Here is a 17,462-nt window from a genome sequence, read left to right on the forward strand (position 1 = left end):
ATAACAATAACCACATACAATAACAATACTTTATAGACTATATTCATATTAACGTGACAAAGGAAAGCACACATGGCATCTCATCAAATTTAGACAAATATTACCACCAGGATTTTTGGATTTTTTCTTTTTTTTCATAACTGTAGGAGACGAAACATGACAATAAGACAGTTTAAAGATTTTTTTTTTTAAATTACTGTCTGTGAAAAGCCCTTAAGAAAATGTCACCAAGTCCATGCACACACACACATACACACAGCCTGATTACAATAATAAATGATCAAATTTATTTCAGTATTTATTTGGTCATTACATAACAGTACTGTAAAATGCTTGCATCTTTTAAATGTTTTCGGCTGCAATTAAGTGTTCATGGCAAAAAACATACAATTTACATCCCTATTATGTGTTAATTCATTTATTCATGAATCACCATCGTGCCAGCTGATAGTTGTTACACTGTTGCTACAATATTGTCACAATGTTACTGAGATGTTATGGAGGGGCAGACAGTTGGTTAATCAAACTATTTTGTATTGTGTCTGACTCCTCTGGAGCTTTTACAACCAGTGCCTCTGGAGGTTCAGGTCTACTTACAGGGAAGAGAACTGGACAAGGCATATCGTAGCCTGATACCACTAAAAAAGAATTAGTGAACTCCAATAAAGAGATAATGTTAAAAAATAGAAACCAAAATATTTGGATATTACGTTTTTCTTCTGAGAAAAAGGTACAAGACAGACGACTAAATAAATGCAATTTCTTATTTTTTGTTAATAACACTACATACATTTATAAAGACCACCACTGATTATAATTTAACCATTTGTGTGAAAAAAGGAACAGCAACAAAACTCCAAACCCAGATTGTAGCTGTTTTTTCTGCTAACTGTACAGTTTTTTTTTATGATTATCTAGACAGCTCCCTAGCAAGCATTAGTCCTGTCACTGGTAAATCGAAAAAAAGTAGACTACACTGCAACACCCTATTTACAGTATATTATTTATATATTTATATTTTTATATATATATTTATATATATTTATATCACACTGGCTGTAATTATGACAAGATATATTCATGAGCATCATTAGTGCAAGGCATGAGTAAGACAGACCTGTAAAAAAAAGTTATTAACCACATGTACTGTATGAATGTGTATGAATGTGTGTGTGTGTGTGTGTGTGTGTGTGTGTGTGTGTGTGTGTGTGTGTGTGTGTGTGCGTGCGCTTGCATGTGTCTGTATATAAAAATGTATTGGGGAGGGGGGGATGGGGGGGGACATATGTGGCCAACATAGGTGACGGAGTGGTGTAACAGACTATGTGTGTGTGCTTATGTACAATGCTGTTTAGGTCTGAGTGGGTTCAGAGGAAAGAAGTCAATATAATGTGTGTGTTTATGTGCAAATGTGTGTTCAAACATACACACACATTAACGGGCACGTGTGAGTGAGTCTATGGATGAAATTTGTCACCAGCCAGAACAGCCCAGGCCCAGTTTGTACACACTGACACATGACTGTGTCTAAAGCACTTCCTAATCAAGAGAAGATGGCAAATAATTATGATTCAAAGGTGATCATGAAGCAACCTTACATATTGCAACTCCCCACTTACTAACATCACCTTTGCTTTTTACCATGTGCAAACCCAGCAGCGGTCCAGCGTCATTAGCACAATGGAAAATCTGCATTAACTAAATCATCCAAAGGCAGAAACCCAATAGACCCTAATATAACCACCAAAGGGTGGTCTACACAAGATTATGAAAGGACACTGTATCAGAAGGTGGGGAGGTGGTGACACTGATGTGTACCTCAGAGGCCCCTGCACTTTGTTGTGGAGAAAGCTGGGTAGAGCAGGGGGTATCACTGTGCTGCAATGGTCCTTGCAGATGCTCAAAATCACAGAGTAAATACTGTGAAACATTGCACAATGCCACTAGGGACAGCTAGAAGCAGGCATGGCCCCAGAATGGAGCCTTAGGGTGGTAGAAGAAAATGTACACTAGTGCTACTTAAGGTTTTGAGGGGAAAGGACGTGGATAGCAGTGGACAGGCAGAAGGAATCAGAGAAAGTAAATCTAAAAGGACTACAGTCCACAAATGTTTTTAACCTTTCAGATAAAAGGGTCCCAGTTACAAAAGAGAGGCATGAAGCTTTGAGTTCCTCTCTGTCTGCCACCACCCTCTGCCTTTCCTCTTTCTCAGATTCATAAGAAAACACTCCTCTTCTCTAATACACATTTTCTTCTGTGCTACTGCAGACAAAAGGTAAAACACAGTTTTTTGTTTTTCTATTTTAGGCCATACATGTATACAGGTATGTGCATCCATGATTTTGACAAAATTATAGCAAAAAATAATTAACAAAATAATCAAAAAAATGAACAAAAACAAAAGACTGGTTTTAGAATTGCTGTAGTTAAGTCTTAAGCTATCCCAGAAAGGGGAAGTGACCACTTCCTATAAATGAAACTCATATCTACACATTGGAAGGAAGATGATGGAAGGCGGGGTGCACTAATATTCTCTAATATCTGCTGTCATTAATCTATCAGCAATAACTAATAGATTTTGATGGCAGAGTAAGAAAGAATGGTTAGGAGGCTTCACCAGGCAGCAGCAGAACCATGATGTAGGAAAAGAAGCAGAGCCACGTTGAGGGATCAGTGTAATGGCATTGACTTCGCTACTGCTAAATAAAAGGTGGGCACGGGGTATCTTTTCTTGTTTTGCCGATCAGAGAATTGGAGATAAGAGTACAACACATTGCATTAGTAACTGCAGTGGCATTCAGGGCATCAGCCGCATTAGTTACTGCTATACAGGTTGGTTGGAGGGAGGGCGTTCATCACTTTAGTTACTGCAGCATGGAGCCTTGGCTGGCTGGGCAGCTTCTGTCAGGTCCACTCCCCGGTTCCGCCCACTGTTGGCTCCTGCAGCCTGAGGCTCACTCTTCGGCAATCTCTTTGCTGAAACGCAAAAACACACCAAACTAAACAAAAAAGAAAGAAACTGCAACTTTTCATTTGTACGGAACAGAAGTAACAAATGAAAAAAAAAAACTTTCATTATCGACGCCAGATCACAACCATCCAGTTAATCAGAATATATACTTTGTAGAAATAATCAATATGGTTCCAATTACTACTCTACAAATACACTGGCAAAACCTGTGAATAAAGTATCAAGAGTTACCCACCAATAGCCATAAATATCTCATTCACATTCATAGATGTCTTAGCCGACGTCTCCATGAAAAGTAAGCTGTTGTCATCTGCGTAGGACTGGGCATCCTGTTAACACAATGTAAACACCATGAATCTTTAGGCACAGGAGAAAGACAATTAGAGGTGATGTTAAGAATGAAAGTCTTGGCAATGAATCTAATAACTTGTATGTTCCGGATGTTTTTACATTTAACAAACCCAGAGGTATCCATTAGAAATAACAGATGAATGTTCCCGAGAAATGCACAAAATAAGACAGATTGTCGAGGAACTGTTCGTTTGGTCTGACCTGGAAGTCAACAGCTCTCTTGTTGGCTAGGTCAGCTTTGTTGCCTGACAGAGCGATGACTATATTAGGGCTAGCTTGTCTCTGCAGCTCCTTCACCCAGTTCTTTGCCCGAGCAAAGGACTCCTGCAAATAGAAGAAATTGGGCCATTTGTCAATACCTTCATGCTATCAGTAACTGTGACAGTAACTGTACTTTAACGTGTTGTACAAGTACTCTGGCTGCATCTTGCAGGCTGAATACATGGCAAGTATCATCAGTACAACTTTAAGTGACAACAATGTTAGGAAAATTGCGTAAAGAACTGGGAGGTGGATGAACGTGCCTCGTTTGTGATGTCGTAGACCACAATGGCAGCCTGTGCTCCTCTGTAGTACATAGGTGCCAAACTGTGGTAACGCTCCTGACCTGCAGTGTCCCAGATTTCAAACTTCACTGTTGTGTCATCTAGACACACTGTCTGGGTGAGAAAGGCCGCTGAAAAGATAGGATAAGGTGAGGGGTGAGTCAGCATTAGATAATCATTACCTACATCAAAACAATACTCTTCACAACAGCATGTAAATAGAAAATAGTCATAAAAATATCAACACAGAGCATTATCAATTCCCATTAAGTGAGACAAACTGTAGCTCACATTGTAGGATTGAATTTTACTTGAATTGGAAAACTGAGTTACAGTTCACGACTGTAGTAATGATTCTGACAACAAAAATAAAAATGGCTAATTTCTCCCAATACTTCTTATTTTGAATTTAATTTTATTTAATTGATAACTGAAATGGCCTGGCCTCTTGACATAAAGCTCACCTCCAATTGTGCTCTCCTGGAATTCATGGAACTGGCCCTTGACGAAGCGAAGCACTAAGCTGGACTTTCCAACAGCTGACTCCCCCAACAGCACCAGCTTAAACTGACAGATCTTGTTCCCTGCATTGGGTCCATTGGGTCTCGTAGCTCCTCCCCGATTGGCCATGACCTAGTCAGATCCCCCGGTGTCCTGTGTGCTCAACCTCACTATCAGGACTTCTGCTGCAAGAACCAAAAGAAGAAATAGGTTTACTGACAGTCACAAAGTAATAAGCATGTAGTTAACACTGAGGAGCATCACAGCGCAGAATAAATATAACAAAACATATCCACTTAAGATTAGTTAAATAAGCCCCAGCATTTCATGTTACAATAAAATTTTCCAAAAACACTGACAAAAGTGTTGGGCAAATGTCTACATTTTGTTTTAGAGCTATCAACAGTTACTGAAATAAACTGATTTTTTTCTTTGTTTTGATATGAGGGACTCTACAGGGCTCAAAATAGAAGAAAATATTCGGTTTCCAATGACACACTTGTGTCAGACAACTTGGTGCAAAAAGTGGAAAAAATAAAACCTACTGACAGTAATTATTTTGTGTGAGCAACGAATGGTGGTTTTAAGTTACAGATAATATTTAAAGAGAATTAGAGATTTGGGAACTGATTTGCCTAAAGGTCAGGGATATAAGATGCATAAAAAGCAACTTTTAACACTGGAAAAAAAGTAGCAAGACTGAAATTCTTTGGTGTAAACAAACTGACTTCATTACCCTTATTGTACAAAGAACAGAACTGGGCTGTGACCTTTTTTAACGGGCCGATCTTAATGCACATGTAATATGGGGCATTCCTAGAATTCGGAAGAATATTGGGAGGAGTGGACGCAAACATTAGCCAGAAGGGCTAATTGATGCAGTTTAAACAAGATTAAACAAGAGGAGAATAGTTAAATCATATACACATGTAATTTGACATGTAAGAAGGGCAAGTATTCATCACTTATTTAGAATAAAATTGTGTAACAAAATCAGAACTCTTGATCACCAAGAACAAATGACTGAAGAATCATTTAAAATAAGATATACAATTCATACAAACTGGAGCTAGATGGCTAAACGGGCTGATATATTAAAGTAATAAAATATGGAGGCTCTATGCACCTTCTTATTTTTGACATTGTCATAAGACAGCACCTTCACTATAGTTAGATATGCTCTCCATTCTGTTACTAATAAATTTTAATTGTCTTGTTAGACTGACAGTGACTGACAGAGCCAATGACATCCATTCAAAACAGAGCAAGCAGTCTGAAAGTAATGCATTTCTCATCTGCACGTGTTTTGCAGAGGCCACACTTCCACACTCACTAATTAAAAGTAGGCATGTCTTGCTAACAATGCCTTTATAAATTACATTATCAAAGAGACATAGAAAGCCCACCACAACCACATACAGTACCAGTTGTCAAGAACCACAACAGTTTCAGGAGTTTTCACAAGGGTTTCACTCGCCCACATTACTCAAGCAATACTTAAAGCTGCGAGAACCTCTTTATGGATACATACCATGCATTGCTTACTAACTTATTTAGGAATGAACTGCTGACTAATTTGTATACAACAGATGGCTGTTGTCAGGAGATAATCACAGCCTGTGTCTGATTTTTCAGGAAGACTTTGTCCTAATTGCATGTTTTGTGAAATCTTATTCCGGACCACTAACATGACAATGCCTTTCAATGTGCACCCCACACTCCCGTATCCAGAAGATATCTCACATCTATTGACAGAAATACAGATAACTTGTCACACTCATATCTGCTCTCTAATGCAATTGTATACAATGGCTCTGCAAAAAAAGCTACCTTTGTGTAGCATATTAGTCACACTTTTCTGATATTGTTATATGAGAGGAGTTGATGACTCTTGTGAGGTGTACATAAGGCCATCCACTACTGACACATTTTAAAGCTTTTGCATGAAAATGTATCAAAATGTTGGGGTACCTATTTTGTTATATTTAACTGTTATAATATTGAGTGGACAAAAGTAATTTATGTTCAGAATAAGACTGCAAAGACAAGTCTAATCACCTGTGATGCTGTGTCAGTCTGTCAAATGCTGGCTTTAGTCATCAACACATCACATCATCATATCAACTAAGCAAATTTCTTTAATATAACAACAACCTCAGTTCATGTTTAGATAATTCACATCTGCGTAAACCATTAACCTTTGTAACGATGGCAAGACTGCTGAATGAATAACAAAACAAGGAGGGATCCATCTTACAAAAGAACCCATGCACTTATCAAATCCGGGGACGGAAAATAACAGTCCTTTTAAATACAGTGCTTTGGGACGCAAAGCCCATGAAAGGGATTGGTGAGGTCGTTACCAAGGTGTTTAGGGCAAACATTTATCCTTTATATTAACCAAGAAATTTTGGCAAGAAATCTTTCAAACGTGAGCGAGCAAGAAGAAAACAAATGCACATGAGAAATTGTAGCGACAAAACAGTAACTGCGTTGAAGACTCATGACAGGGACTGTCAACAAACACTACGCAGTGCATGTCTGCAATGCTCGCACAGTGTTTGGGTTTATCTGTCGTTCGTTGACTGTAAACACACTTGCTCATGTCAGCTGTAGCTTTGTATCTCTTTTGATTTAAGAGGGGGACGCCATTTTCCAAACTGTATTTGTTGTCTAGCTAGTTAGCTAACATGCAGTTAGCCAACCTTAGCTTTCCAAGCAGCCTCCTAACCACTTTATGGACAGCACCTAAAACGACAGGCTCAGCCAAATAAAACTAAAGGGAATGCGATGGGTCAATAAGCTAGTCGTTATACTGTCGTAGACAGCTTTATCAAACTGAAATGTTGTGCTGGCTGTTTAACGTTATTTAATGGGGAGTACCCAACCCTCAATTAACAAACACTAACGTTAGCATCGTAGCACTGTTAGCATTCCACCCACTGACCTGAGTCCACCCATCTAGCTGTTAGCTATCACAAAGTCAACTATGAGCCAGGCATACTATTTGCTATACCAGACATTGCTTGCCACTTGCTAATGGCAACGCTTCGAGACAGACGAGGAAGAGTTGTACTCGTTAAGACGTGACAAAGGCCTGTATTTCTGTATTCTCTTGGCTATGAAACATCACCGACATTAGCCAGAGACCGCTAGCGACAGCGCTAGCTAACGTTAGTCCCCGATGACAACTGAGCAAACGTTAGCGTTAGCCAGTCCACCAGCTGGAAACCACAACTTGTCGATTCATGCCAAGTACGCTACCTGAGAGCCAGACGATGTTTTGAACTTTAAATACCGCCGCCGTAGTATTTACAGAAGGTACCCGGGACACTGTGCTGAGGTGGTGCTGGGGAAACCAAGAAAATTTCAACAATCCCGTCACGTCTCCTCCTTTCTTTCTTCTCGCAACTTCCCCTTAGAACCAAAACACAAACAAGCTCTTCCGCCTCCCGTGCCACGTCACACAGCACGTCTGCGCTCCAGAAACGGGTTTACAGCCGCAGCACCTCTAATACATGTATTTAATCAGGTACCTACAAAACTAGACATTTTAATGGTAACAGTTTGTGTAATACTGTTCCATTACACATTTTGTTTTTACACAGATTATGGACCTGCTTTATGTATACAGTTTATATTTTGATAATATTGCATTAATACAGTGTAACTTTAACAAATGAATCACTATCTGCTACAGTTCACTTTGCATGCTGTATGGCATGTAAGAACAGACGATTTTATAAACGTATGATTGTTCGTCATAACTTATTAATACCACGCAATAAATCATATAATACACACGATGTAATATTGAGGATGTTATGTTATGACATACAGTGTGTTACAAATTGACTCGGACTGCGGATTGGAGGGAGTCCATGCAAGAGATGCCCTTAAATGCAATTTATTAACACTGACAGCAACACAAATGAACAATGGGGTATGAAAATCAGCATGGATGAGTTGCATGAGCGGTGGAGGCGTTGAATTTGCAAACCAAGAGGAAATGATGCAGAGAGGATGTCAGCTGTTGGAAGGGAAACAGAGTGAGTACATGGGCCATAATATTTTTTGTGAGGGGTCGTCGTGAACTACATCAGCTGCGTTCACGAACAAGACCTGCGGGGACGCACTGGGGATCTGCACCATTGACTGGCCTAATGAGTGGAGGAGAACTGGTGTTGGTATTGATGCTGGCAGTGGTAGTTCGTGGCGTTCATCTGGGTCATTCAGTCATCCAGGTGACCGAGCAGCCGCTTACAGTTTCCCAGCCAGGACAACCTCCAAGACAGGGAGAAGTGTGTCACAAGTGAAAATGATGTAGCGTAGTGCAACATAATTATTTGTGTTTGTCAATCAAGGAATTCTATCGTAGAATTTAAGCTTTGTAAAATGAAACCCTCTGTAGGTTAAGTTTTTGCAACCTTAAGGGGACGTTCAGAGAACTTAGAGTTCCTTAAGGTTCTCTGAAGGTTCCTCAAAACCTCTGGAGAACTTTTATGGAACGTTTCCCGAGGGTTACCTGTTTGCTGGGTTGTTTAAAATAAAAACAAACAAACAAACAAACATATCAGCCACATTTAATATTTATAAGCATATCCTGGGAACAACATAGGCTACTTGCCTTATGTTGTTTGTAGGCTAGGTAAAGGAACCAAGTGGATTGATTGATGCGTCCATATGCAGATCAATATTAATATTTAGATATGATATATTTTGCTCCTGTTTAAAGCATTAAAATGAAGTGTATCTAATGCCCTTCACACATTCACACTAAGACTGTAGCTTTAGTGTGGACATAGTTTGTAGTTGTTTGTAATTTGTGAGCATTTCAATCAAAGCTTGATATTTCCTTTTCAGACTATTTTGTTTTTTGTTCAGTTTTTAGAGGTTTGAAGAGGTCAAGGAATCCAGTATTTCACAAGAAAAAAATCAAAAACTATTTAAGTCAGAAAATAGAAATAGATTTGTCTAACAAAAAATATATTTGTTTTCTCTCTCATACCTGTTATCATCTTGGATCCGCTTGGGGTGTTCATAACCCAGGTTGGGAACCACTTATTAAAAGAAGAAAGAAGGGTGATGTGATGTTCATCTTAATGTATAGAGCGGCAGTGAAACAAGCATTTTGCAACAGCTGTTCACATCATCTCAGATAAACTATTAAGAATGCTTGGTCAAATTCAGATTCACTGTATCTGGAACCACTGTGGTTCCCTCACCATAAGACCCTACTTGAAATTTATCTCATTGGTTTATCATCTGGGTAAAGGAGGCAACTGCCCCAGACCAAAGACCCAATATTTACTCCATATGATTTTGGTTTATAAAATTTTATTAAGTACAGGTCTGTTTGCACCACTGATGTAGAATATCAGCTATGTATAGATCTTGTAACCCCTGTTTTGTCACAATGGTCACTTTTGAGAAGCTGGAAAACGTGAATTTTTGCTAAAAATGATTTAAACTGTAACTATGCAAATGGTAATGATGACTAGACTGTATGTTTACAGTAGGCCTATATCACAGCCGGCTGCGTTGAAAGGATAGAGCTGTAGCACAATAACAAGCCAAGAGGCGGCGGAATTGCAACATCAGTGTCGGGGGTGAAGAAGAAGAAGTAAGCTCCACCCTCTCCCCTCGTCTCTTCCGGATAAGGCCATATCAGCACGCTTTATTTATTGCAGAGTATATATTTTTATCTCGTGTCAGTGATGTGCCATTTTTTATACCTGGGACATCATAACGTTTTGTTTGTCTAACTGTCGTCGGTTTCATGTCGCTCGCAAAGACTCTTACTGAACAAAGTGAGCAGTAGCATCCAGTCATGGAGGAGGGGTTAGTGGAGACGCCAGAGGAGCTGCTGGCAAAGCAGCACCGCAAGGAAAAGAAAGATCTACAAGGTAGCTAACCTCAGCTGTTTACATTCTTTTTAACTGTCTAAGTAAAACTTGGCCTTTGGTGTTAGTTTGTCTTCATCTAATGTGTTGTTTTAGATTTGAATTGAATTCAGGCCATTTTAGCCACTAGCTGCAGTAGTAGAACCTGTGATGTAATAAGAGACAGTTGTGGGCAACATGAAGGATCCACAGCTAGAATAATATTCAAGTCATTCTGAGGTATTTACTAGCCCATCGCTAGTGGCTCACAAGGAGTTTAGTTTGAGGATAAAACCCAGAGAGAGAGTCACATAGGGTAGAAAACTGCTGCATCACAGCACAGGTCTCTATGGATTACAACTGTAGCCATACCTCAAGACCTAAGTGGAGTTAATATATGTTTCCTGAACCAGCTGTTAAAGGCAAAATACCACTTGTGACACACATCACAGACAGTGGTGTAGCCAGATGAGAAATAATATTGAAAGTTATATTCATGCCCTGTTTTTACACTCAATTCTACTCCCACTTCCTAGAAGCTTTTTACTTATTCCAGCACTCTTGCACCGTTGCACTATTGTACTGTTGTTTGCAATTTACAATGTTTGACTTGTCTCTAGAAATTGTTTGCTGTTGTTCATTGTAGCTTTTTGTATATATTTATATCTGCATCTATTTTTCATCTACTGGTATCTACATTGTGGCTATATATTAATGAGTACCTGTCTCTGATCAGCTTTGTATTATTTGTCTCTTTATGCCATGTTACATAGGCTATATTACTTTAATTCATGGTTTAAAGAAGGATGTTTACTTTTATCTCTTCTAACCAATAAATGAACATTAAGGAGCATCAGTATCACCTCTGACTGTATCCCTCTTCATTCAGGTTATTTTGGCCATCTAATTTTAAACCACATGCCAGTATCATCTGAGAACTGTATTCTGTATTTAGTGTGTGTGTCAGCTTTATCAAAATATTGTTTTGTCAGACAATCTATGCTTGTGCTTATTTTGTGCTAATTTTCAGCTAAAATCCAGAGCATGAAAAATGCAGTTCCCAAAAATGACAAGAAAAGGAGGAAACAGATGACAGAGGAGATTGCCAAGCTGGAAGCTGACCTCAGTCAAAAACACGAGGAGGAATTCGGGCAACTTAAATCTACAAATGACACAAAGGTAAAAACCTGCATCCAAATGATTGCCAAATATCATGGCTATGTATTAGAGTTACACTGTAAAAGAAGCAAATGTGTTTAGGCACTGAGCAAAGTATGCACAGAATTTAATTTTTCACATTTGTATCATTATCATCATCATTATTCATGTTTATATCACGTCTGTTTATTACATTAATGTCAATTTGCGACATAACCGAAGCTCTGCTCACTTAATTTTTCAAGGTGGAACAGGTGATAAATGGAGTTGAGACCATGAAGATGGAGGATGGAGAACAAGAAGAGCTCAAACAGCCACGAGTAACAAAGGCCCAGAAGAGAAGGGTGAGTTACAGGTTTCTCCTCAAACAAGACAGTTTTAACTGCCGTCTGTTTTTGCCAACAGCATTTGACAGTCAGTGTGCAAAGGATGGTAACTCTCTTCCCACAATTCCCATGCCCAAAACACCACATTCTTAATAATATAATGCCAGTACCTTAGACAGCAGTATGGTTACTAATTATGCCTTAATATTTCATCTATGATTTGCAATTAAACAACAATCTTATCAGTTAACCCAGAGTAATGTCCATAATCAGAAACCAGTCCATCCTCCGTCTCAATATTAAGAAAAGGACATATGATTTTGTGGTTGGATATTAACGCACACTGAAAAGATGAAGAAACATCCCACATAACCAAATGGAAATCCGTTCTGAATTGTAGGGTTTTGTAACGGTGACTCTGCCTAACCCATCTTCAACTTCATTACATACATTTTAAATGATCCTCTCCAGGACAAGAAGGCTGCCCAGGAGAAGGAGAGGGAGAGCAGGATAGCCGAGGCCGAGGTGCAGAACCTGCAGGGTGTGAGGCACCAGGAGGGTTTGAAGCTGGCTCAGAAACTCGCCCAGCAACAACTTCAGATCAAGGAGATCTCCTCTGACGGCCACTGCATGTACCGTGCCATTGAAGATCAGCTGGCGCAGCGATCAAAGGTACATTTTGTTATAGATGTATTATAGCTGTAGCTTTGGTTTGAATGCCTAATCCGAAATGTGATAAGCATGCAAAAAAAATGGCAACTTTCAACTGGGTTTGTACACAAAGGGTACATGTTGCGTTGTGCTTTATTTCAGCCTGAGTTGACCATGAGTGTGAAAGAACTGCGGTCCCGTACTGCTGATCACATGAGAAGCCATGCTGATGACTTCCTGCCTTTCCTCACCAACCCCAACACTGGTGACATGTACACAACAGGTAACAATGTTTGCTTTGATTAAACAGCCATAAGTATTCTATTTAGAAAGTAATTATGTGCAGTACTACAAGTGTTTGTGGGTGTATTGGTTTCCAGAGGAGTTTGAGAAATACTGCAGTGAAGTGGAGCACACAGCAGCCTGGGGTGGACAGCTGGAAGTGAGTTGTTTAAGTTGTGTCACAGATACACTGTGCTGTTGCTCCTTGTTCTTTTTAATAATTTGTTTCTTTTTCTTTTTTTTGTACTCAACAGCTGCGAGCCTTGACCCAAGTTCTCCACTTGCCAATAGAAGTCATCCAGGCTGATTCTCTGGCTGTAAAAATTGGGGAGGAATATAAAAGTGAACCTATCACCCTTGTGTATGTTGTTAATATGTTTTTATTTGTCTGGGGTTCAAGCTGTAGACGCTGAACTAAAAAAATATTTACACAGCAAAAATTGGTAGAGACATATATAATAGTATATAAAGCTAAAATTATTACATTTAAATTAGACACTTCAGACATACTGTGGCAAACCAGACGAGGCAGTTATTGCAATTTTTGCCTAATGCAAATATAATATGTAATTATGTAAACTACTGCTATCTTGAGTAATTGATATCTCAACCATGTACTGTAGTTGTTCATGAAGGACATGACATGACAGTTTTGGATCCTCATGTAACTGCATTTGAATGTGTGACATCATTGCTCTCACACAGCACACTAAAGCAGCTGTAGACAGACAAACTTGTATAATATGCTTAAACCGTATTACATACTCTGATATAGCTTTTTACAATTTGGTGAGCTTTACCTAAGAGATTTTGACTAATTTTCTTATTGTTTGCAGGTACATGCGACATGCCTATGGACTGGGAGAGCACTACAATTCTGTGGAACGGCTAAAGGATCAAGCTAATGCAGAGGACAGCTGAGTGACAACTTAGTCTTGGTGTGACATAAACCAGTTTGTATAGTGCAGAGTGTTAAAACCACTCACACCAAGGGCCCCTAAATACAAACGTATTTGAAAGGGTGGATTGTGCTAATGAAAAAAATAACATAGAAAGGAAATGAATGTGTTAATGATTTTACATTGGACACCCTTGGTCTATCCTAATGACCCCCAGGGGGCCCCTGTGTCTCCTTTGGAATGAAGTGGTGTAAACACATACTTATTAAGCAAATCCACTTGGGCGGGAGAACATGGAAGAGCTGTTGATCTCGCATGTCACTCAACAAAATGTCAACAGAGTCCTGAGAGGTTATTGAACTTTTGCAGCGTTCTTGGAAGGAACTGAGTTGTTGAAGCTGTAAATCATATCGATGTAACATAAACAAATACAATACAAATGAGAATGAGTTGTGTTACTGATTGTTTAGTGGCATTTCTGATTAACAAATATAGCAAAATAAATGATAAAACAAACACAAATCGTCATCTGTTGTTGCTTATTTAACTAATATGGCGATGTAGAGCTGTTGTATAAAAGCAATATCACACTGGAGGCCGTGACGTTCTGAATATCAGCATGGCTGTGATTCGGTCATAGGTACTCCCCTGCAGCCTCTACTGATATTCAGTACAACACCACTGCCTCTCATGTAATATTGCTCAATTACCATGTCACATTGCTGTACTGTTAAAACCTATAAAAAAATCTGTACACCCATTCTGGAGGACTACATCTATCATGCCAATCTATAAGCAAACACTCATTGCCTTGCATTTTCCATGATTTGATAAATGCTGGTTAAATGTTTGCTATACTCTGCTGTCACCACTAGAGGTCCCCACTGCCCAACAGTAAATCCTTGATTTGTCAGAAAGCGTCTTGTCTCCATGGAAACTTGAAAGTTACTTAGAGTGGTTTAGCAAATGGCTGAGTCAGTGGTTAGAGCTTTATATGGTAAAGCAACGTCTTTAAATTTGAGTTCAAAGAAAATGAAAGACGTCCCAACGTGTATTTCCACAATAACAAACCTGTCAGTTCTCCTGCTGAAAAACAACGCCATCACCACTCTGCCCGCCGAGCTTCTCTCTCTACGACACGTGAGTTCGCCAAGATACTGTAACACTTTGAATGTTTCACACACCACGCAGGTTTGTGATTAAATACTTTTCCTTTTACAATGGCTGCAAGCTGGCGGAGCTGAATTTGGGAAATAATAGCTTGAAGGAGGTTCCCGCTGTTTTGGGCCATCTGGAGTCCTTGAAGAAACTGTACCTGTTCAGAAACCAAATTACAGTGGTGCCACCTGAGGTGATAGGTAGGTTCTCACTATCGTGCATCATTAACACCTCGGAAGATTTGTACAATAGCTTAAATTGTCATGTGTTTTACAGGTGCCTTACAAAACCTTATTGTGCTCAACCTGAACCACAACCAGATTCGTAGACTTCCACCAGAGATTAAAAGGTACATTTTTGGCATCATCAACGTTTTCATCTCTATCATTATCTTTGAATAATTGGTCATTTGAAGGGCACAAAGGGGATATGGTGGATTTTCTATGTTTTAAACCCCTTCAGGTTGAGTAATCTTCAACATCTCAGTGTGCTGGATAATAAGCTGGAGGAGGTCCCTGCAGAGCTTGGTCATCTCACTAAGTTGTCTGAGATAAACCTGACATCCAACAAGCTGTCTTGGCTACCTCAGCAGCTGTGCCAGTGTAAAGACCTAACCAGGCTCCATGTAGCCAGAAACCAGCTGACCAGCCTACCAGAGGTAGGTCACTTCTCAGGAAATATGTTTGGCCTCAGCTCACACCTAAAAACAATGAAAGAGTTATTTTTTAGTCTTTTGTGTTTTTGTGATTTTTCTTTATTTGTACTCACCAACGTAGAATTTGACTACTTTTCATGTCCTCCAGGGAATTAAGGCACTGGTGAAACTCCAGGTCATGGATGTGGCAGGGAACAAGTTGACCATATTCCCTATTGAGGTACAAGACACAGCATTGTCTAATTTAGACCACCATGTTGTAGAAACATCTAACAAATCTAGAAGTAAACTTCACTATCTGCCATGGTGGACCCTGTCTAGTTTCACCTGCTGCCCTTGAAGGAGCTCCATTGTGAAGGCAACAGGTTTTTGCATTGTGAGCCACTGCCATCAGTACAGGATGTGGAGGTGCTTACATTGAAGGTAACTGTCATGGAGGTACAGCAGAAACACCAAGACTTATTGTACTTATCATCCACTATCTCACAATATGTCTTTGTGTTTATTCAGTAAATGCCTCTTTATTCTTGTTTAATCTTTGTTTCGCAGGAACTGGTTGCAAGATTTGCCTTGTTGGAGGACCGGAACAGATCCTCTCTGGTCCACAGGAATCTTCCCCACTACCCATGTCTGACTGCCCTGTTGGCCAATAGCAGCTGTTGTGCGCTCTGTTTAGGCCCTTTCCTCACCACCTGGCTGGAGTGTGTGCATTTTATCAGTCTGAAGAAGGTTCGGTGAATGTGTGTGCTTACAATCATTAAGTTATGGCATTGAGGGAAAAGATTTTCTTAATGATTGTGATCATTCACTGTCACACCTAGAAAAGTATATGACAGTTTCATTGTGCTAAAATAAGTTGAATATGTCACAGCTCATATAATTAAATGTGCTTTGTCATTCATGTGTGTTGCAGGACATGAAAATGAGAAGTTCACTGACTATTCCAGTGCGCGCCCTTCTTTGTTCATACAAGTGCTTTAATACAGATGGACACTCCTACTATGGTGTTGCTACAAGATAAATACACATCCATTAAAAAAAGGTACTATCCATAATCTCAATCACTTGCTCATCTCATTTTTTAAAAGTAGAACTACAGACACAGATCTGTTAATATTCATATTTTAGACCTCACCAAGACAATGCCTTTCTGGCAGTAATTAAGTGTATTCAGCAACATTTTGAGCTTTTGTCCTTAGAACATTTCATAGATGATATTTTACTCTGTGGTCATTAGGTGGCAGCAAATGAACATTGTTATTTGTACATTTAGTTGGACCCTGTCTCAGTGCTTAACACAGTCTACTAAATTTAGAGTATATTTATGATGTATGCTAATTACAGCTTTCATACACTTACAGAACAAACATTGAAACATACCATGACTACCTAAAATACACTGTTTACCCAAACATGATTTACAGAAAACCTGACACGCATAAATCCTTCTACACCTGTTCTTTTTCACACTGGTTGGTTAGTGCAGGTATGTAATATATAACTGAGAATTTCACCAGGTCTGTACAACACAAAGGTCATATGAAGATGCAACCAATAATGCTAATAATATATGAACAAACAATGTGGTTAAGTGCATCTCCTACATATTTTTACTGTTTAAATCTAGTGGGATCCTTTTCCCGTGTTAGTGCTGATCAAACTGCACAAAGACTCCATAGCTGCCCCATCTCTACCTCCATCTCCAGCCAGTGGCATCTGTTCCAACCTGCCAGACAAGAGGAAAGATAGAGAGAGGGAGAGACAGAGAGAGAGGGAGAGGCAGAGAGAACTTCATTTCTAGCAAATTAATTTCCCATCCACGCCTCCAGAGCTTGCTAGCTCGTTCGCTAGCTGCTGCGGCCGCTGCTGCGTGTGTCTACTGAGTCGGAGCCTCATGCATAATGCATCAGGTTTAATTGCAAACCCAGAAACTAATGACTTTGGACTGGTTAACAGCAGGGGAGCCATACATCTCGAGCAAACTGAATGAAAAATCAGCTCAGAGGAGAGAAAAAAAGGAGCCTAGCCCCTAATTGATGAATAATTGAAGCGGCGAGCTACAGGGCATAATTGTGACATTTTG

General features: G+C 39.5%; 3 protein-coding genes across 5 annotated transcripts; 2 read left to right on the forward strand and 1 right to left on the reverse strand.

Moving 5' to 3' along the window:
• Nucleotides 1-1,239: 1,239 nt before the first annotated feature.
• Nucleotides 1,240-7,791, reverse strand: LOC111223299 (ras-related protein Rab-5A). 2 transcript variants are annotated; one of them, XM_022747395.1, is made up of 6 exons: nt 7,633-7,791; nt 4,332-4,550; nt 3,847-3,998; nt 3,524-3,646; nt 3,207-3,300; nt 1,240-2,976 (listed from the first exon to the last, which is right to left on the reverse strand). In XM_022747395.1, exons 2-6 carry the CDS (start codon nt 4,495-4,497, stop codon nt 2,861-2,863), a joined length of 651 nt encoding a protein of 216 aa, XP_022603116.1. In that variant the 5' UTR covers nt 4,498-4,550; nt 7,633-7,791; the 3' UTR covers nt 1,240-2,860. The 2 variants fall into 2 exon arrangements, with proteins under 2 accessions (XP_022603116.1, XP_022603115.1); XM_022747394.1 differs by having other exon boundaries at nt 4,332-4,553.
• A 2,216-nt stretch (nt 7,792-10,007) lies between these two features.
• On the forward strand, nt 10,008-14,076 carry otud6b (OTU domain containing 6B). Its single transcript, XM_022747384.1, has 8 exons — nt 10,008-10,274; nt 11,281-11,429; nt 11,654-11,752; nt 12,206-12,406; nt 12,548-12,668; nt 12,766-12,827; nt 12,922-13,028; nt 13,504-14,076. Exons 1-8 carry the CDS (start codon nt 10,199-10,201, stop codon nt 13,586-13,588), a joined length of 900 nt encoding a protein of 299 aa, XP_022603105.1. The 5' UTR covers nt 10,008-10,198; the 3' UTR covers nt 13,589-14,076.
• A 456-nt stretch (nt 14,077-14,532) lies between these two features.
• Nucleotides 14,533-16,379, forward strand: lrrc69 (leucine rich repeat containing 69). 2 transcript variants are annotated; one of them, XM_022747614.1, is made up of 8 exons: nt 14,533-14,706; nt 14,798-14,924; nt 15,001-15,073; nt 15,187-15,382; nt 15,528-15,599; nt 15,701-15,817; nt 15,929-16,080; nt 16,293-16,379. In XM_022747614.1, the coding sequence occupies exons 1-8, from the start codon at nt 14,533-14,535 to the stop codon at nt 16,297-16,299; spliced, it is 918 nt and encodes a 305-aa protein (XP_022603335.1). In that variant the 3' UTR covers nt 16,300-16,379. The 2 variants fall into 2 exon arrangements, with proteins under 2 accessions (XP_022603335.1, XP_022603334.1); XM_022747613.1 differs by having other exon boundaries at nt 15,929-16,119; nt 16,293-16,364.
• Nucleotides 16,380-17,462: the final 1,083 nt, after the last annotated feature.

This window comes from Seriola dumerili, unplaced genomic scaffold, assembly GCF_002260705.1.
Source record: "Seriola dumerili isolate Sdu_G_001 unplaced genomic scaffold, Sdu_1.0 BDQW01000110.1, whole genome shotgun sequence".
NCBI classification, from domain to species: Eukaryota; Metazoa; Chordata; class Actinopteri; order Carangiformes; family Carangidae; genus Seriola; species Seriola dumerili.

Bases quoted from the DNA above. Each gene is read 5' to 3' on its own strand.
- lrrc69 (XM_022747613.1), top strand. From the start codon at position 14,533: ATGGCTGAGTCAGTGGTTAGAGCTTTATATGGTAAAGCAACGTCTTTA. The intron at 15,074-15,186 runs GTACATTTTTGG...AAACCCCTTCAG, and splicing joins CTTCCACCAGAGATTAAAAG to GTTGAGTAATCTTCAACATC. The intron at 15,818-15,928 runs GTACAGCAGAAA...TTTGTTTCGCAG, and splicing joins TGAAGGTAACTGTCATGGAG to GAACTGGTTGCAAGATTTGC.
- LOC111223299 (XM_022747395.1), bottom strand. From the start codon at position 4,497: ATGGCCAATCGGGGAGGAGCTACGAGACCCAATGGACCCAATGCAGGG. The intron at 3,999-4,331 runs GTGAGCTTTATG...CTATCTTTTCAG, and splicing joins CCAGGAGAGCACAATTGGAG to CGGCCTTTCTCACCCAGACA. The intron at 3,301-3,523 runs GTCAGACCAAAC...TTGTGTTAACAG, and splicing joins AGAGAGCTGTTGACTTCCAG to GATGCCCAGTCCTACGCAGA.
- otud6b (XM_022747384.1), top strand. From the start codon at position 10,199: ATGGAGGAGGGGTTAGTGGAGACGCCAGAGGAGCTGCTGGCAAAGCAG. The intron at 11,430-11,653 runs GTAAAAACCTGC...TAATTTTTCAAG, and splicing joins AATCTACAAATGACACAAAG to GTGGAACAGGTGATAAATGG. The intron at 12,407-12,547 runs GTACATTTTGTT...GCTTTATTTCAG, and splicing joins AGCTGGCGCAGCGATCAAAG to CCTGAGTTGACCATGAGTGT.